Raw genomic sequence first — 21,265 nt, forward strand, 5'->3', positions numbered from 1 at the left:
CCAAGGTGACGTCGACCAATAAAGCTCCTCCCGAGGCGACGTCGACCTATAAAGCTCCTCCCGAGGCGACGACGACGCTAAAGCTCCTCCCGAGGCGACGACGACGCTAAAGCTCCTCCCGAGGCGACGTCGACGCTAAAGCCCCTCCCGAGCCGACCGCTAAAGCCTCTCCCAAGGTGACGTCGACCGATAAAGCTCCTCCCGAGGCGACGTCGACCGATAAAGCTCCTCCCGATGCGACGTCGACCTATAAAGCTCCTCCCGAGGCGACGACGACGCTAAAGCTCCTTCCGAGGCGACGTCGACGCTAAAGCCCCTCCCGAGCCGACCGCTAAAGCCTCTCCCAAGGTGACGTCGACCGATAAAGCTCCTCCCGAGGCGACGTCGACCGATAAAGCTCCTCCCGAGGCGACGTCGACCGATAAAGGTCCTCTAGAGGCGATGTCGAGCTAAAGCTCCTTCCAAGGCGACAACGTCCGCTAAAGCTTCTCCCGAGGCGACGGCGTCCGCTACAGCTTCTCCCGAGGTGACGTCGGCCGCTAAAGTTCCTCCAGAGGCGACATCGACGGTTAAAGCTCCTCCCAAGGCGACGTCGACGGTTAAAGCTCCTCCCAAGGCGACGACGTAAGCTAAAGCCCCTCCCGAGGCGACGGTGTCGCTAAAGTTCCTTCAGAGGCGGCGTCGACCGATAAAGCTCCTCCCGAAGGCGACGTCGACCGATAAAGCTCCTCCCGAGGCGACGTCGACCGCGAAAGCTCCTCCCGAGGCGACGCCGTCCGCTAAAGCTCCTCCCGAGGCGACAGCGTCCGCTAAAGCTCCTCCCGGGGCGACGTCGACCGATAAAGCTCCTCCCGAGGCGACGACGACGCTAAAGCTCCTCCCGAGGCGACGTCGACCGCGAAAGCTCCTCCCGAGGCGACGCCGTCCGCTAAAGCTCCTCCCGAGGCGACGTCGACCGCGAAAGCTCCTCCCGAGGCGACGGCGTCCGCTAAAGCTCCTCCAGAGGCGGCGTCGACCGCTAAAGCTCCCCCCGAGGCGACGTCGACCGATAAAGTTCCTCCCGAGGCGATGGCATTCGCTAAAGCTCCTCCAGAGGCGGCGTTGACCGCTAAAGCTCCTCCCGAGGCGACGCCGTCCGCTAAAGCTCCTCCAGAGGCGGCGTTGACCGCTAAAGCTCCTCCCGAGGCGACGCCGTCCGCTAAAGCTCCTCCAGAGGCGGCGTTGACCGCTAAAGCTCCTCCCGAGGCGACGCCGTCCGCTAAAGCTCCTCCAGAGGCGGCGTTGACCGCTAAAGCTCCTCCCGAGGCGACGCCGTCCGCTAAAGCTCCTCCAGAGGCGACGGCGTCCGCTAAAGCTCCTCCCGGGGCGGCGTCGACCGATAAAGTTCCTCCCGAGGCGATGGCGTCCGCTAAAGCTCCTCCCGAGGCGACGACGTCCGCTAAAGCTCCTCCAGAGGCGGCGTCGACCGCTAAAGCTCCTCCCGAGGCGACGTCGGCCGCCAAAGCTCCTCCCGAGGCGACGGCGTCCGCTAACGCTCCTCCCGAGGCGACGTCGACCGATAAAGTTCCTCCCGAGGCGATGGCATTCGCTAAAGCTCCTCCCGAGGCGACGGCGTCCGCTAAAGCTCCTCCCGAGGCGATGCTGTCCGCTAACGCTCCTTCCGAGGCGACGTCGGCCGCTAAAGTTCTTCCAGAGGTGACGTCGATGCTAAAGCTCCTCCCAAGGCGACGTCGTCCACTAAAGCTTCCCGCTACTGCCATTCTTGAGCTTTCTGTCTGCTTTACCACGGCCACGGAGGCCGCCTATGAACTCCGCCATGGTGGTCACCAGTTCCTCCTACTCCACCGTGGTGGTCTTCTGCTCCATCCACTCCGCCCTGGCTCCCTGATCTGCCTCAGTCTCCAGTCCTGCTTCTTCTCCATGGGCCTGGCCCTCCATCCCTTCCCCTCATCCAACTCCACTCCATCACCTTCTTTTGTTTGTTTTTGGAGCATCTGTAATCCGCTCCTTATGTGGGGGGCTCTGTCATGATCTCTATGTTTGTCTTTGGACTTTTGTTTCACTACCTGTCTCATGTGCCATAGTTGTAGTTTTGTAGTTTTTCACCATGATTTGTCCTTGATTGTTTCCACAGTTGCTTCATGTTCCAACCTCAGTCAAATGCTTCGTTCCTGAATGAATCAGCTGTCTGAACAAATCAATTGAATGAATGACTCAGTGACTCACTCATTAACAGTGACTTGCCTCTTCTGTGCCACCACCTCTGCATTGCAAAGGCACATTTGTTGATACTGAGTTCATTTTATTGGTAACAGCCCGGTAGTGTCTTATTATCAGTATTAATTGAAGTTATTGATTAAATATAAGAATTTGATATACAAGATGACACACATTCAATCAGGTTACAAAAATTACCATAAAAGGTAAAAATCTATTTAGAATTATTGGAAAAGTTCATTTCTGTCACTTCTGCTAACAAACTACTGCACACAATATGAAGAATATCAAAAGTTTTAAGAGTCTGCTGTCCTAAACTTGCCAAGGTACCAGCACAATAACACACTAAATAAACATTGTCTAACTATCATTAACAAAATGCCAGAAAATATTGAGATATCATTTTTGTCATTATCGCACACCCCTATAAGAGTGTAAGATTATATAGGAAAATGGGTTTCAAACTAGTTGAGTTAATTTTCTCTTGTTCATTTCATAAAACTGCAAAACTCAAACATATTTCACAATAGTATGACACTGAGTCATTTTTGAATAATCTATATAATTATGAGTGCATTAATATCAGGAAATATGTGGGGCTGACAGCAGCTAATCTCTGGAGGCGAAAGGGAGCCGGTGGGGTTAGATTACCTCAGTGCTCATGAGAAAACATGAGTCTGACTTAACCGTGAGACCTCTGTCATTCTCCATTCACTCACACATTTGGTCACAGCCTTAGGACACATTTTTGATACACATTGCCAATGCATTTCTGATACACAGAACCAAGCATCGCAAGCATAATGTTTGGTTTCTAGGTTACTGTTTTGACTGATACTTACGTCAAGCGACAGTGTTATTTTAGACATCCAAGCAGGGTCTTATTACGAAAGCGGAAGTGGTGAAACAAGACTTGGTCAAGCACATTCTATTTCTCAACCATTCCAGCTGTCATCCTTCATCTCAAACAGTCATTACATTTAGCAGAATAATCAACTATCATAAATATACTCTAATTGCCTCAAGTAATTATCTAAAATGGTATTAGCTCTAAAAGCGTCACCGTTTGACTGATGTAATGCTGAATTGGAAGAAAAGCAAAAATGAGATCAAGCATATTTTGAATATTTATGGCACTTTCCACAAACAGGGAACAAAATAGGGCCCTTTTTTCAAATATCTTCAAATACTGCATAAGCGGTTTTATTTTCTATTAATTTTACATTTACATGTATGCATTTGGCAGATGCTTTTATCTGAAGTGACATAAATTGCATTCAAGCTATACGTTTCTTCAAATCATCCCCTGGGAATCAAACCCATGACCTTGGCCAGAGATAGTTTTATTAATGGGAGATAGCAGGGTCCACGGCTCAACCATTGGAGAAAGCGTAATGTCATCTTGGATCACTTGTGTCTTGATAATCAATCACATTACAGCCTTGACGTCACTGAAGTTCTTTCAAAGCTGTGTGACAGTCAATCACTGTTTGCGGATACCATAGAAATGAATGAGAATCGCTATTAATCCAGGGGCTATGAAACTTTTTTGCACTGAAACAGCTTTTGCGCTGTTAACCCTATAATGCGGTGCCAAACTTGTACAGTATGAAATGATGGGGTGTTAGAATGTTACATCTAGATGCTTAGCAATCAACAACCAATCACGTGCCTCATATTCACTTGCTTTAGATGGTCATGGAAACACTGCGCATTGTATATAAAAAGCAACTTCAGAGAAAAAATGTCAAATGCTGACAGAAAACGTAACAATTGGAGTGAAGAAGAGAGCTTTCATTCATACCATTATAGTCCGAAATGTCCATTCAGTATAAACTTGATAGTAAAGTCGTCTATCTATAATACGAGGATGCGCAATGCTAAAGCCTTTATGTAAACATCTTGCGTGCGGTGTTCGTCCAATCAGTAACACTGACACCACAAATATGCAAATAAGGATGTTAACCCTGTGTTTAGGAATGTACAGTGTGAAATGACATTTTATGAAATCCCAGGATTAACTGTTAACCCCAGATAAATTATTATCATTGTGAAATGTGAAGCAAAATAACCAAGGCCATTTACCCGGGGTTTAGAATAACGCAGGCTACACTATTTCAAGTGTGAAAAGCCCTAATAAGGGCTAGCTAGTTTTTACCCCCGATAAACTGTCTCTTATAAATTAAAAAAAAAGAAAAATAATATTTTTTTTCTTAAAATAACTTGGGTAACAGGCTTAAAGGTTAAGCCACATCAATGCAGTAGACAATATTTGTAGTAATTGAGAAAGATCATTCACTTGTCTTCCCATCATGCTGCAGAAAGTGATCACTTCCACGTGATGTCCCTTCTTGGGTTTCACAATGTTAGGGAATGTTACATTTTTTGTAAATCATGTGGTAATAAGAAGTCGGATCCAGCTAAAAAAAATTATGTTTTTGGTAAGACAAAATAGGTTACAGTTAAAACTTTTTTTATATTAAATGAATGTCAGTTATTACATGCAGTCACTGGATATACATATTGGGCATAAGCAGATCATACAAAAACATATGAATGAGATGGTATGAATTCTTATGAATTTGTGAAAACATAAAATAGTTTAGATTTGTCATGAGTCTGTTGGAAGGCCTCAAGTCCTCCGAGATCGGACGGGCCAAAATGACTCTTTAAGGGCAAATATTTGATGTTTTATAAACTTGTTACTTATTCTGTGTTAAACGAACATTTAAAATAATTATAATAGTTCTACCAATAAAAAAAGTTAGGGGTTGGTGTCTCTAATGCTTTAAAAAAAAAATTCACCGGACAAAAAAAAAAAGTGTACTGTATTCGGAGTGTAAACTCAGAACAACTAGCTGAACTTGAACTAGTTTGACGTGATTTTTGAAACATCTTTTGAATCATCCTGTCCCTCCATATATCTTCCTTGCATTGTATTTTGCTGTGTCTTTTCCCTGTCAAATCTTGCCACACATATTTGTGCAATAATCTTTCTAAGAGCAGGATTCTGTCTGTGACAGATCTTGGAGATGTATTTTCTCTCTGTGCGATCAGTCTAGGAAATGTAATCTCTCAGCCGAAACTAGGCCATGGCGTGATTTCACATTTGTTACACCGCCAATAGCACACGGCCTGTCACAAAGAGCATCCATTTATTATGCTGTCCCTCAGGCACTTCTGTTTTAGCAGATCACCTTTAGAGCTCATCTACTCCCCTTGAAAGCACATATTTCATTATGAATTGTTTTAGGGGTCACATCATATTAAGAGTCCTTTTATCCATATATTGTTTGCTGGGATGCTTTTAATAATGGATGGCATGATACATTGAAATGGTGTCAGACAGAAGAACGAGGTGTTATGTAAGGAAGTGAAAAAAAAGACTGGTAAGGATTTTGGTATGGTTAACTGTGAGTGTTTGACTAAACCGGATTGAATTTTAAAATGTAGCATCTTTAAAAATAAACTTGATGTATTATTATTTTTACAGCATTTGAAGAATCACCATTAATTACATTTCTACGTTTTATCCATTTAAAAAAAAGAAGATAAAAATAGCCTAGAATGAAAATTACGTCATCATTTACTCCCAATGGTGTTGTTCTAATGCCATATATGCTCTTCTTTCTTTTTTGGACCACAAAATGAGAATTAAAAAAAAAAAGTCACATTCGCGCTCGTCCATACAATGGCAGTAAATACTATAGAGACCAGCATCAAGCTTTAAAAAGAAGCCAAAGTATCAAAGAATGATCCCATGCAAGACATGCTGCAAATTCCAAGTGTTCTGGGCATATCCGATAAGGTTTAATAAAAAACAAAATTAAACAATTAAACAAAATTAAACTATTAGCGGCGAAGAAAATAAGCACACAAGTCATGAGAAATCAAGATGAATAAAAACGCGACATGAAATACAACCCATGCACCTTCTTCTCTGAGGTGAATATATCTGTTGTGCTCATCGCAACAAGTCGTTATCATGTTCACATCTGTCAACTATCATTCTGACTGTCATCAGACAACTGAAGTTGGTTCGAAGATATTTATCTCAGTTAAGAAGTACAGATACTTTTTTGAGATTTCTAGGAGTTTTATTAATCTTGATTTCTCACAACTTGCAATAGAGTGTCTATTCTATTACCGCGCTAATAGAGTGTACGCGCAGACATGCATAGAAGACCAACAGCAAAGGTCAGGATTTTCGTTAATTAATACATTAAATTTCGGTTTGTTTTTCCATCAAACACTGTTGTATACCCCAGAACACTTAAAATATATGACGCGTGTCACATAGGATCATTCTGTGATCCTTATGCATATTTTTTAAAAGCTTAATTCTGGTCACTATTCACTCCCATTATACGGACAAGTGTGAGTGGGACATTTTAAAAGAATTCTCCTTTTGTGGTCCAAAAAGGAAAGAACGGCATTAGAACACCAGGGCGAGAAAATGATGACTTCTTTTTCATTTTTAGGGTAACTATGCCTTTAATGGGGTTGCTAAACATAATATAATTAATAGATTTTATTGATTTTTTTATCTGTGTTAAATGAAATAAAAAAATGTAAAAACTATATCATTTTTTTTAAATGGTGGGGCCAGTGAATGTAAAAATGTGTAGGTAAAAATACTGACCCAACTGGGCCAGCCGAAAATACTCTTATTGTTGAGCCCTGCTTTACAATTATAAACCATTTCCTAAAGGAGTTTGTTACATTTAGTACATTGGAATGAGTCGTAGTAAAGCACCTGTTGGTCTGAGCCAGTTATTTTCCACCATGACAGTAAATAAGCAGTCCACCTGCTATCAGTTAGCTCAGTGGTTGAGGCTTGGGAAAAGGGAGAGTAAAATGGGCGGTACCTTTTGCTTCAGGGAAGGACATTCATCTCACATCTGTTTCCGTTTCACACCCTGCTTGCCTGTGCTTGTGTGCGTATGTGTGGATGTTTCTGTTTGAGAACAAATGTGTTTGTGGGTTTTGTGTGCTGGATCACCTCCTTGGCAGACCTGAATCTATGGTCGCAGAGAGATGCAGATGACAAAGGAGTGCGTGATGGGACAGGTTTACCATGGAGAAGGTTAGATTTTAGATAGATATATACCAAGATCTGAGGTGTGTGTGAGTGTATATGAGAAAGCAGAAGTGTGTAGCAAATGTATATTGTAGTGCTAACAGAGGCTGACTGTGATAATTATCATGTCTGTTCATCTTTTGCTTGAGTGTACTCAGTTATTTGAAAGCAGTTGGTGTGATTTTTGAGTTTGTGATGAGTGCACATGTACATTTGTTTATTCTGCATGTGTAATTCAAGTACATTTGTTTGTTGAAAAGCAAGGCGACAAGTCAAATTTTCAACAAGTCAAAGTCAAAAATAAATCAAAATTGACCCTATTACTTTTATAATAAGGTTACTGAAACAGTTTGTCATTGTATGAAACAACTTCGATTTTTTGTCTCACATAATCAAGGCCATGTAGCCACAGTAACCTATTTTTACAGTAGACTTTATTTTAGGGCACTGCTGTAGGTAAAACAAATGTTATTCCAGTTAACATTAATGTAATTCAAGTTACAGCAATAATAACAAATAACGATAGAAGTGTAATCAATGGGATGCATTTAGGAGCTCTTGTTGGCGAACTTTACCTTCAGCTTGCGTGCCCTGGTCAAAAAGTCTCCTCAAAAGTGGGTGCCAGCAGTGTTTCATTCAGGAATGCAATGCCCACTTCTCACAATCCAATCAATTCCTTTTGGACAAAATAAAGTCTTAAGATTTTTTTCTCATTGTATATTCTGATGTACTCAGAATGTCACATTTACGAAGGTAAAACATGGTTGTGAATGCATGTATCATGTTGTTAGACATTAAGTTAAGAAAGTGAAGAACTGTTAACTGATTAATGTTTAATTTTGTGAGAGCATCGTCCAGTCAAGAAGGTTTAGGAAGGTTTAATCTCTCTCTGATGGAAACTTTCTTCTTAGAATTCTCCTATTTACTTGCCCTCCTTTCTGTTTCATGATTACTAATGTCTCTCTTTTTTTACCTGCAGGAACGTGGGCCTTTAGCTGCCTCACTGGCTTATGTAAGCAGGACGATCTAGTACACAGTCGCCTAAAACAGTCCACAAGAACAAAGGTCTGACATTCCATCGGTCGCAAAGTGTCTGAAGAAAATTAAAGGAGGTAGGAGTTGTCTACAGATGAATCAGTCACAGAAACACAGGGAAGCACACTGGACGCCATGAGGGAGGAGAGTGAAGGAATTTTACGATTTCGACTTTCTCTCGATGAACATTGACAAGTCCACTTAAAGCCCGCTGTGCTCAGGGGAGAGAGTCCCCTGATATGAACCCTAAGTCCTTGGGATCTCAAAGGCAAATGCCCTTATGCCAGGGCCTGAGTGGGTCTTCCACCATGTCATGGTAGCATTGTACGCCAAAAATCAACCCTTGGAAAAAAATCATAAACTGTAGACTTGAACAATGCAAGTTGTCTAACACCAATCTGACACAGGTTTCCAGAAAAAGCTTCCTCTAGTCTCCGCTCAACTATATCAACATATATTGTTTACATTGCATTCTTTTTATCTCTCTCACTCCCTGGGATTACCAGCTCAAGTCCAGGTGCAGTCAACCATGGGGTGCCGGCAGAGTTCGGAGGAGAAGGAGGCCGCCCGGCGCTCACGACGTATAGATCGACATCTCCGCTCAGAAAGCCAGCGGCAGCGGCGTGAGATCAAACTTCTGCTGCTCGGCACTAGCAACTCTGGCAAGAGCACCATTGTGAAGCAGATGAAGATCATCCACAGTGGAGGCTTCAACCTGGAGGCATGCAAGGAATACAAGCCCCTCATCCTCTACAACGCCATCGACTCACTCACCCGTATCATCCGTGCCCTCGCCACCTTGAAGATCGACTTCCACAACCCCGATCGAGCTTACGACGCAGTGCAACTCTTTGCCCTCACCGGGCCTGCTGAGAGCAAGGGCGAGATCACACCAGAGCTCCTGGGGGTGATGAAGCGCTTGTGGGCCGATCCAGGGGTCCAGGAGTGTTTCTGCCGCTCTAATGAGTACCATCTAGAGGACAATACAGCCTATTATCTAAACGACCTGGACCGCATTTCTGCACCAGAGTACATCCCAACCGTAGAGGACATTCTGCGCTCTCGTGACATGACCACTGGCATTGTTGAGAACAAATTCACCTTCAAGGAGCTCACCTTCAAAATGGTGGACGTGGGTGGCCAGCGTTCAGAAAGGAAGAAGTGGATCCACTGTTTTGAGGGTGTGACTGCCATTATATTCTGTGTGGAGCTCAGTGGCTATGACCTCAAGCTTTATGAAGACAACCAGACGGTAAGGAGAGCCCAATTTTGTATTCGGGTCATTGGTGCAGCGAGATAATGCAAGAACACATGAAACCAATGTTATCTGCAATGGGCTGCATACATCTTTACAATACATTCATCCTGTCCGTGGCACTGACAGACAAGTGCTTTTTATCATCTCACTTCCACATTTCCTGTAGCACAGAAACTTTCAGTTACATTGAAGCTATTTAGAGAACTAACAACACCCTGCTTAAGACCAGAATAGCTTGTTGTGTTTTAAACACTGATATCTTTACCAGTTGGGGACTAAACTAGCTTAACCATCAAGACTGATGGGGACACTATACTGTCAAAAGAGCACCGTCCTTCGGATGATACGTTAAACCGAGGTCCTGACTCTCTGTGGTCATTAAAAATCCCAGGATGTCCTTCGGAAAAAAGAGTAGGGGTTTAACCCCTGCATTCTGGCCAAATTTGCCCATTGGCCTCTGTCCATCATGGCCTCCTAATCATCCCAATATAAACTGATTGGCTTCGTCTTATCTCCACCAATAAGCTGGTGTGTGGTGGGCGTTCTGGCGCAATATGGCTGCCGTCTTCATCATCCAGGTGATGCTGCACATTGGTGGTGATTGAGGAGATTCTCCCTTCCATATGTGAAGCGCTTTGAGTACCCAGAAAAGCGCTATATAAATGTAACAAATTATTTTTGTTCAAAAAACCATCTCTCTTTGGTCATCTAGCTTCATCAGAAAGACAATGCTGGGCGACCAGCCTTGCCAATGATAGGTGGTTTACCATCTTAACCAGTCTAAGCTGTCGGTCTTAGCAGCTCTCCCAGCCTGTTGAAGCTGGTTTGTTGGCTGGTCTTAGAGGGGTTTTGGGCCCTTATCAGAGGGTCAGACTGGGAGATCACCTTGCCTCCCAACTAAACACCAGCTTAACCAGTAGTGCGTTTCCTGTTCAGTGACATAACTCCCTGCCTAACTACCATAGTATGATGCATAATTGGAGAATTAACTAGCTAGTCATAACTGTTTCCCAAAACCATAGTAACTTTTTCACGCATCCATCTTTCCAACCATACTAACAAGAAACTATGCTTCTAACTGCAGGTTGTGAGCTGTAAACAACTTTGCGATGCAGTTTGCAAATGTTCGTTGATTTTGGAAAACACTTAATCGTTGAACTATTTTGGTAATTACTGAACTTGCGACCATAATTAGTTGGCTAACAATGTATTTGGGAAATGCATCCCAGACTGGGAGACCACGGCAAATTAGCTTAGGCTTTTCTAAGCAAGGTTTTTTTCAGCAGGCTCCCCATGAATTAATTACAAATTATATTTACAGAGTAAACCTGATTATAATTGCCTCTGACGTTAATTAAAGGTGTGTTTGTGTTAAGACCACTAATCTATATAAATGACTGGATTACTCATGATGACATCATAAAATGTGAAGCCACCACGCCGTCATATTGGTATTCCCTAGTGTTCCATCACATTCTATTGAATTAATAGAAAATCATCTGATTTTAATGAGACAACATACAGTAACGAGTCAGCGTTTTTATATCTGAAGTCTCCCTGTACATTCTTACAACGCAAACAGCCTAAACTTTTAAATGGTTATTGGTTTAAAGTCGGAAATTTCCCTTCATGCTTAATATTTCCTGCATAAATGCGTGCATAAATAAATCTATTTTGTGTTAGTTCAGTTACCTGTGTCGGCTTTTAAAGCTGCTTTGAAACAGTCCATATTGTTAAAAGCGCTATATAAATGAAGGTGACTTGACGGCAGTGTGGAGTAGACACACTAATCTTAACGATTTATATATATTGCTCATCCTGCCTGAAAAGACCATAAACATTACAGATAACGTTCAAAGTATCAATTACTGTACATAGCCTACATCTTTAAAACTAATCACGTGCGACTGATACGCTGCAAATCGGGTGATTTTAGATCAATGTTTTGGCTGCAAGTCAATGATGCCCTCTGTCGTTAGGGAATCGTAAGATGGCCGCTCGAACACTTCTGGTGGCTTCACCGCCTGATGGCAGTTTAGAACGCAACGAGCAACCCAGTCATTTATATAGATCAGTGATTAAGATTTGGAATTAACTTTTATAAACAGTCGCCTAATTGCATATATTTTTTCTCCATGTGCTGAAGCTAATTGCTTATCAGTGAGTCCAAAACTGCATATATGTGCGCTACATTAAACCTTTTCCCTCGACTCACAACAAGAACTTCCAAGTAGTGCATTAGCCTGGAATATCAATTAGCGTTGGGGAGTTAAAAATAAAAGTGTTCTGCGAGTCTTGTGGGGAGGGGAGGGGGGGGGGGATGTACAAAAGTGATAATTGAGTTCACAGTGCAAGGTGTCAGGGTGTACCCGCGAGAATGATCAGATTTAGCACTGGGGAAAATCACTGATGTGATGGGGGTCAGGGAAGTTTTGTGTGTCTTCTGCTGGAAAGTTTGAAACAAAAAGGAACTAACAAATCAAAGAGGAAGTGAGGAAAGTGAAGCAAGGATTTAGTGACATGCTAGGGGAGTGGCAAAAAGGAATATGTTGAAGGGGGAAGGGCGGATCTCCTCCAGTAGCTTTTTCAGATTTGCCATTTTATCTAGTTGAAAACCATTGCAGCAGTTAGAGATAGCCTGAGGTCATCTGCAAATATAATTTATTAGCTCTAGCCGCACCTGTTTACAAGGTGTGTTGCTCATTTTCATGCTAGATTTGGATCAAATGCCAAATGTTTTCTTTGGCTTTAAAGTCAACATGATATCAAAATGTATTGTTCTTTCATAACACAAGTTCCTGGTTTTACAGTATTCTGAATGATCCATCGATTAGCTTTAGGGTTTGAATATACTGAATATCCTGTTTTAGAAACGTTATATTACGGAAGTAAAATGGCTGGCTAATGTCATTTAATGTTGATTTTAAGAGAGACAGCGAATAAATAAGATATATTTTTCCCCCTGCTCATAAGACAGATGTTGTTGCTATGCTAAGTTTTTTTGTTCTCCTTGACCATCTAGGAAAGGCTCATGGAAAATCTGGGCTACACAGGCCCTCACAACTTTCGTAAACATACGCTAACAGCTAGAGGAGTGTGTGTTTGAGCTCCAGGGTCTGGGGTGAGCCTCTGAATGAGATTACTCAATAAGCACTCATCTCTGAACTGGCCCACATGTGCTGCAGCTTGAGTGCTGCCAATCTCCTCTGGTTCTGCCAGTACAGAGCAGAATTTCTAAAATGACACCCCTCGCCCTGCGAATTCACTCGCTGGCATGCGTCGGATAAGGCAAGTGGGATCAGCGCAGTCACCGAATGATTGAGTCGGAGTGGCAGAGAAGGGTTTTAAGCAATGCTCCATGGTCTTAAGAAAGTCTGTCTGAATGGGTTGTCAGCCATAGGGAGAAACACGAGCATTATAAGTAGAGCAATGATGCTCTGAATGTTGATAATAGGAGAAAATCTTGGTGACTTGTGTGTTAAATAGACAATGTTGACTAAGATGGCAGGGTTGGGCTAGTGACACTAAAAGCTTTTGCACTACAGTAATGTGTCTAGACAGACACTACTGTACTGTATATAGGACTGTTGAATACAATCATTATACAGGAAAACAGGACTCTAAAACGTCTGGTTAACGCAGCATATTAAACCAGAATGAAAATACAGCAACAGGCAGAAGTGTCATGCAGTGACAGTCACTCAAACAGATTTTTGAGCCAAGTGGATTTTGAATGGAAAAAAAAGTCACAGTTGTTGAATAGCCTTTTGTTTAATATTTAAAAATGTAATATATACTGTATATACTGTATTTATATAAGTTTGAACCCAGGTCTTATACTATCTTATTATATTCTAGAAAAGTATAAAACTACTATAAAAGTATTGTCTTATTTTGCCTCGGGCACGATGTGAGCCAACACTGCTGCCCCCTCAAAAAATAAATAATTAAAAAATAGCTACATGATGCCCCTGGCCGCATGAAACATGTTTGTAAGATGTTCCAAGGCAAGTTTTCCATAACACTGCAAACACTCAGTACCTTCCAAACACTCAGTAATAAATTATCTATGTATCCTCACTCTTGAAAGTTTCATTTCCAGCTGTCATGAGCTTTGCAAAAAGCTGTTTCATTCAGGCTTAAAGGGATGATTCACCCCAAAATGAAAATTCTGTCATCATTTACTCGCCCTCATGTCGTTCCAAACCTGTAAGACTTTCGTTTGTCTTCGGAACACAAAGAAAGACATTTGAATGAAATCTGAGATTTCTGTCCCTCCATTGACAGCTACGCAACTAACACTTTAACGCTTCAAAAAGTTCAAAAAGAGATAGTAAAACTAATCCATATGAATTGAGCAGTTTAGTCAACATTTTTTGAAGAGACACGATCGCTTTATATTGTGAACGGAATGAATTTAGGCTTGTATTCACATTTAAACATTCATCAACTCACACATCAGTTGTGGTAAACGGAAGTGTGTTCGCTTGATGTGTTCAACCAATAAGATTAAGTCTTGGTTACGCAGCATGTTTGAACTTCAGCAAGAACCAGTGAAGTTCATTCTCGCGTGTCAAGCAGGTTCGGCTGAGCTTCTGTTTATGTTCACTGATTAATGTTTTTATGTGAATAAAAGCCTAAATTAAATCTGTTCATCATATAAAGCAATTGTGTCTCTTTAGAAAATTTGGACTAAACCGCTCAATTCCCATGGATTAGTTTTACGATCTCTATATGAACTTTTTGAAGCGTCATAGTAGTAGTTACGTAGCTGAAAGACCTCAGATTTCATTAAAAAGATCTTCATTTGTGTTCTGAAGATGAACGAAAGTCTTACGGATTTGGAACGACATGAGGGCGAGTAATTAATGAAAGAATTGTAATTTTAGTGGAGTGATATTTTATAGATTGTCGTTGACCAGAATTCTACTAAATTTAAGTTACCACATTAAAATCCCACCTAATGATTTGCACCATCCTGTAATGCCTGGCGTCTCTAGTGTGCTAAAGCTTGCAAAGCTGACTAAAGCTTTGAAGACAGACCATAATTGACCAAGAAATACTGGCAAGAGTACTTTCAAGCCATTTTTACCTAATGAAAGCAATTTTACAATTGAATTATCTTTTATTAAAAAAATTCCTTTCTGCTGTAATGTCCCCACAGTCCCCCACGCGTATTCCTGCACATCTGTTACAAAAGCTTTTCAGTAATTCAACGCCGCAGATGTAACTTTTCAATTGCCGATTCACAATCATCTAATTCTGCTGGGGACTTCAAGCAACAGTTGTCAATTTTGTGGCACGGCACATTTCATCTTCTTTTCCCCCTTTCAATATTTCTTTCTACATTCCTTTTTTGACCCAACCCTCCCTTAAAAAAGGTTTCCATGGCAACCATTGCCAAGCAACAGAGCAGTCAAACGCTCCTAATCCTGTGCTGTTGACAATGAGCTGTGACCGGGAGAGGGGGGTTTACATGGTGCTCGGCAACCGGAGAGAGGGTAGACGTGTGCTCGTGCAAGCGGCGGAGAACGTGTGCTGAGAAGGACAGCGCGAGGAACTGCATTGCGCAATAGTCAGTCAAAGCAATGCAGCTCCGGTGCCAGTTGGCTGGGAGGAGTTGGAGAGAGACTCAAGATCTGGGTCACGGGAGGGATGCTTGGCCATATATCGGCTTTGATGAAGTTCATTGATGGAGGACATCTACCATCTCTCGCCTTATGTGTGTGACACCAGCCATTGAGGCACATTAGTTTCTTTTTCTTTTTTTGGTCTGATTTTTTTTTTTACTTGACAGAATTTTTTAAATTCTGTTATCATTTATTTGCTCTGATGTTATTGTAAATCAGTACGACTTTCTTTTTTCTACTGAACACAAAAATATATTTTGAAAGATTTCTCAGTGTTTTTTGTCCTTACACTGAAAAGCAAATGATTGTTTGGTTTCCCAGCATTCTTCAAAATATCTTCTTTTGTGTTCCACAGAATAAAGAAAGTCATACAGGATTGTAACAACATGAGGATTATTAAGTGATGACAGAATTTTGGGTTAACTAGTGATTTGAACAAACCTTTAAACTTTAGTGTGTAACTCGTCCCACATTGTTTGTGCAACAGACATGAAAAATACCCTAAAATGTGTGACTTGTAAAGGAAAGACTACAGTTTTAACTACCTTTTTTTAACAATTACAAAAAATAACACCTTTGCAACTGCATGGCAATATACTAAAAAAACATTTAGAGCACCTTAGCAGCTGCTTAAATGAAAAAAAAAAAAATAAAAAAAAAAAAATAAAATAAATTATATATATATATATATATATATATATATTTATTTTTTATTTTTTTTAAGGATGAGCCACAAATGTTGAATAGTCTGAATTGAAATTGACTAGCTCATCTAGTTTTCATGTCGTTTCTTCCCTATTTTGCCATATATCTGTATGAAAAAAAAAACAAAATGTATGGCAAAAAATGTTTTGATTTTGCCCATGTGGAGTTGATTGGATGGTTGTGGTTTGCTATTGGTCAATCTCATAAGTGACAGGTTGTCTCGCCCTCACACCTGTAAACATGTCATCAGAGAATTTAAGAAAATGATGAATACACAATGATGTGTACAGTTAAATCATTTACAATAAATCCTGCAGTATCCCAGAAATTGAGATAAATGTCATAAATGAGAATTGTACATTTTGATTTCTTGGTGAGTTTAATTAGCATTCTGACAGCAACCCGCAATTACACAGGGCAAATCTAGTTCTGAATTTGAATTTTGATACATTATAATGCAGCCATTGTCAGTAATGTTGAAGGATGCCTCGGACACACTGACTCATGCCTTTCAATTACTGATAAACAAGGATGTCAGTGAAAACATTCGTAGCTACACAGGTAGCTTAGCCTTCATGCATTAAATGAAGCTTTGAAGCTAACCATGTTAGCCACATTAGCTGAATCGACTCGATTGGGAAAACATGAAGTTGGTAACCAGTTTTGATACTGAGTTTTAAAAAAAACAAAAGCTTCAGAGTGAGCTCCATGTTTCCTACTTTCATACATTTTTATGAAAATGCGAACAATTCTTCCACATAACATAGGCTCATTGGAAAAACGCACCTCTACCTACATTTTTGCAACACTCTAAAAACGTACCCATACACAGATCAAAAATAAACACTAGTGGCTTTAAACACCAACAACTTTTATTTTTTCCTTTTAACAAAAATAATGATTACAGAGGCAGATTATCTATTAAAGGTCAATTCACACTGCACAGACAAACATCAATAAATAAGTTAGCCATTGGATTTAGAATTCTATGAAAAATAACTCAATAACTCAAATAATTCAATAATTCAAACTGCCCCAACAGACACTGATTGAACATGTTCAGTCAGGTGAAAACAAATCCTGACCAACGCCAACAGATGCTGACAGGGGTAACACACCGATCCAACAAAACCCAACAATCATGAATTGGCCTTAGAAATACTTACTTTCATACGGTTCCTTGCGCAATACTGTTATGTCATGGCCTCAAAACACTTTTACCATAGTGCATCATTTGTAGACTTATACATTTTGGCATTTGCAGCACATATATGTGCAGCTTTTATGACGTAGCGGCTTGCTATCTCGTCTGGTACAGCATAGCGATGTGGAGCGTTGGCAACAGGTCCTATGAAACAAGTCTTAGAGGAAAGCTAAGACAGCATGGTTGCTTCAGCAAATGCAATTTTATCTCTTTACATTTGCTTTGCTTAACACTATCGGTTATGTTTATGGTAGGGTTTAGTGTAGGTGTTATCTTCAAATGCAAAAGAGCATTGACCTTTTAGTGCCACTCACCGGACATTTTATTTCTGAACTGCTACTATGTACTACAACCAACGTAACAAAGCGCTTCACGTTCATCTGTTTCGGATAAAACTGAACATGCTTTTAGCGTCACTTGTATCATTTTGCAGAGATGTAGCCACAGCCACGTTTTTCCAGTGAGCCCTGGATTATATTTCTGATAATAATTTTAAAAAAGAACCGATAACTAGGGGTGCTTCTACGTTCAAATACAACTAAACTTTGTATAATGTTCTAATCTTCAACAAAGGAAATGGGAGCAGGGCGGGATAAAGAGACCAGAGACAAATGTGAGATGCAAAGTGTGGCAATTACGAGCAGGTATGGTGTAAATGTACTTTACAGCTCTCTCTCTCATTGCTGATGGGGCTATTAGAGGACTAGACAGGAGTCGTTTTCACTCAGCTTCTACGAAATGGATTTTCTGGAGCGAGACGTCTCAATTCAACAGTTCTTATTTACAGGAAACAAAGCATTAATACACTGTTGAACCTCCTTATTAATATTTAAGCCTAATGAAGGCTTGAGTCTGGAGTGCGCAGGGAGAGGCCAGGCGTCACGCTGCGCCGTGTGTCTCGGCGGGGGTACCCCTCCCGCTGGCTCCCTGCCTCCTTTTCTCTTTCTTTCTCTCTCTCTCTTCTCCTTCCATCGCTCCCACAATTGGCTCTGGAGAAGGCTGTAGTTGGAAACACCCAGAGCTTTAACAAAGCACTTCCACCCCATCCCCTGGGCTGCCCGATTGCTTAATGGACACCTTAAGATCTGCAGGGACGCTTGGCTAATGGTGTGACCTGATATCAGAGAGCCCAATTGGTCATTCGAGGGCCTCTCTCTGCAGGAATATGAGTACACTCAGGCGCAATCGCAGCCCCTCACAGTCTGTCAGCCAGCTAGGCGTTACGGACAAATGTTTATCTGTGTTTACAACAGTTTTTTTCTTTTTTTTTTCTTTCAAATAATCAGATTTGTGTGCACTATTTTTTAAGATTACATTACAATGTCATGGAGGATTACTCACACTACAAGATATCTCAGCCCATTGTCACTTCCTGCCCTACGTGACCAAAAAAGCCCATGAAATATTTCGAAAGAGTGTGATTTTCTTTTTCCAATTATGCAACATTTTTTCTTTTTTTTTTTTTTTACAAAATTCCTGTCAAAGAAAAGCCTTAAACATAATCCTAACCTAATAGCAGGTGGCTAAAATTATGTTGTCCCCCTCGGTTGAAATGGGGTGTCAGGATCCCCTCGGTTGAAATCCGCCTTCTGGGTGGGGGGTGCGGGTTGGTTTGGTCATAGCGGTCTAGATCTGGGGCCGTATTCACAAAGAATTTTAAGACAAAAAGTAGCTCCTAACTGGCGAATTGAGGAGCAACTCCTAAAAATAATGGGCGTGTCACTCGTAACTTAAGGACTCCTAATTTTTTTGACTAAGAGTAATTCACGAAGCATTTTAGCCCTAAAAGTAGCACCTAAACCTGGGACAGCTTAAAAGAAGTCGAGAGGACTCCTAACTCACTAAGACCTATTCACAAACCGCTTTTTGTGGCATTTCACGTTGCAAAGTTTTGAAATGCGTATGCGTCGGCTACAGGAGCTTCCAATCGCGAGGGAACAATTTTGCATCGTAGGCATAACTAGGGATGCAATAACGCCACCAACAACAACCAAAACTAGGCTACTCATTGCATGTAAACTAATTGTAACGTTTCATTGTGAATCAAATTAAAATGTTCTCTTTGCAAACGTAGGCAGAGGCATATAGTGACAGATTAATTCAATAATGTTGCAAAGATATTGCATCAATCCATGTTTCATTAGGCTACTATGCTATTTGTTTTGCCTTACTCTTTATTCATTTAGGCTATTTATTCAGTTATTCATCATCTTCCGTCCTTCGCACTACCTGTCACCTGTCACTCATCATCGTAGGGGAGGTGTTAGGAATCATTCCCGCGTTACAATCATCAGCCAATCAAGGTGGTCACTTCAGTCAAGCTCGTGCATGAGTAATGACGTCATCCATAGCAACGAAGACTCACTCTTAGTTTAGGAGTTGTCATTTTTCTTTACTAAGAGTAGGTCTGAAAGGCGTTGTGAATAACTTTTAAGAGAAAACTCCAAGCTAAAATCTTTTAGTGCGATTTAGGAGTACTCCTAGTGGTAAGATAAAATGCTTTGTGAATACGGCCCCTGCTACTCTGCTGCAGAGCAAGTACTTCTGCTAAATGCTTAGAACATAAAAGTAAGGGACACATGCTACTGCTGCCAGAGAGCGAAAGACCCCCTGTAGCAGATTTAGGCAGGTGGTGCTGGGGAGGCAGAGGGCTAGAAGAAGAATTTGCACAGCCCACAAAGAAAGGACTCCAAAGCGTTTTTGGCCAGCTGAAAATGCTAGGCGCTCTGCTGAAAACGCCTAGTTGTAGACGCTTGAGAGCATATTTTTCAGTTGAGACACTCTGCTTGCTAAGATATGGAATATCCACAGAAGTGTTACTATCTCATTTCACTGATAGTTTGTTTCCGTTTTGTTTCTATATAAAAATATCAATACAATGTAAAGTTTGCAGTGACTCTTGTTTCAAATTATTTTGTTCCGTTCTTATGCTTGTGGTTGTCATCTGTTGCCATTGTACAAGCAGGATGTGGCGGTTGGTCAGTGTTGTATTTGTCCCCTCCTCAACTGTGATTGGACGGCTGGGTAAAAAGTGCCAGTGATGAGCGCTGCGTTTTACCCAAAGTTTAACATTCTTTATGTCTTTATGTCCTCCTACACAAGGGAATCGCCATATTTGAGGATCCTTGACAAAGTTTAAAAAACCTTAAACCCTAACATTTTTCCTGCTGGTCCTGAACCAACATTCCCATCCACCAATAGGAATGTTGCTCCAGGACCAGCAGGAATAACCTTGGTGCTGCACTGAGGCAAAAGAAGGAGACAAAATTGATGAAAGAGTCCCAGTGATGAGGTCTTTCTATTTTCTTCATCATAGCAACTATTCCTCCATCGTCTTCACATTCACAGATTTGACTCATCTCTCTGTGAAACCCACTTTCACTCTCTCGTTGATGATCTTGTGATTTGCTCAAAGCACGATGATGTTTTGTGTAACCTTTCAAACAGCGGCCCAGTCTTCATATCAGATTCCTCCCTCAGTCACAAGCTGCTCGTCCCAACCACGTGCCCGAAACCACTGCAGCTCGCACTGTGGGAGGGGGTGGAAGGGTGGATCCACCCGCACACACTCCACTTACACAAAATGTGGTAAACGCTATGCACTCGGGATAATCGATAATTAATCGATATATATATACAGTATATATATGTTTGCAATTATACTTGCTTTGACTTCTAGTAGACTTAATGTGGTCTTATAGTCTTACCTATGTAGCTAAAGTAGATTATGTAATAAATTATGTTTAGTAAACACTATAACCTTTGAAATATCTGCAGAAAGCACATGTTCGGGGATTAAAATGCATTACTTGGATGGATGATGGTATTGTAAAAGGCTCCGCTGATGTCGCCAGCAAAATGGTTCTGGGCATTTCACGGGTGTTATTTACATCCTGTCCTCTGCCTTTGTTTTATGGGCATTACCCTGGCAAACACAGCAAGGTAATTGAACATGGGCAGGTGACTAATTGAATTAGATAGGGAACTCAGTGTGGGCTAGAGAAATGGAGGTTAATAACTTGGTTCGGCCATATGATGCCTGCTGAAATCGACATGATTTTGTGAGCTGCTTTTGCTTGTTGTTTCTCTTAGGGATTTTGTGGTGCGCGGGTTTTAATCTTATTTTTGAATGTATT

The 21,265-nt window shown here is 41.4% G+C and overlaps 1 protein-coding gene and 1 long non-coding RNA gene across 4 annotated transcripts in view; one reads left to right on the forward strand and one right to left on the reverse strand.

Moving 5' to 3' along the window:
* The window catches only part of gnaz (guanine nucleotide binding protein (G protein), alpha z polypeptide), a 44,712-nt gene that overhangs the window by 19,090 nt on the left and 4,357 nt on the right, over positions 1-21,265 (forward strand). Inside the window, exons 1-2 of one of the 2 annotated variants that reach the window (XM_079860619.1) lie at positions 7,129-7,303; positions 8,277-9,584. In XM_079860619.1, coding sequence (XP_079716745.1) covers positions 8,862-9,584 — 723 coding nt within the window. In that variant the 5' untranslated portion in view covers positions 7,129-7,303; positions 8,277-8,861. Of the gene's footprint in view, positions 1-7,128; positions 7,304-8,276; positions 9,585-21,265 lie in introns of those variants that run through there. The other variant, XM_079860618.1, reaches the window with a different exon arrangement.
* The window catches only part of LOC307152202, a 58,153-nt gene that overhangs the window by 7,983 nt on the left and 28,905 nt on the right, over positions 1-21,265 (reverse strand). The window lies entirely within an intron of this gene.

Source organism: Squalius cephalus (assembly GCF_949319135.1).
Source record: "Squalius cephalus genome assembly, chromosome: 24".
NCBI lineage: Eukaryota > Metazoa > Chordata > Actinopteri > Cypriniformes > Leuciscidae > Squalius > Squalius cephalus.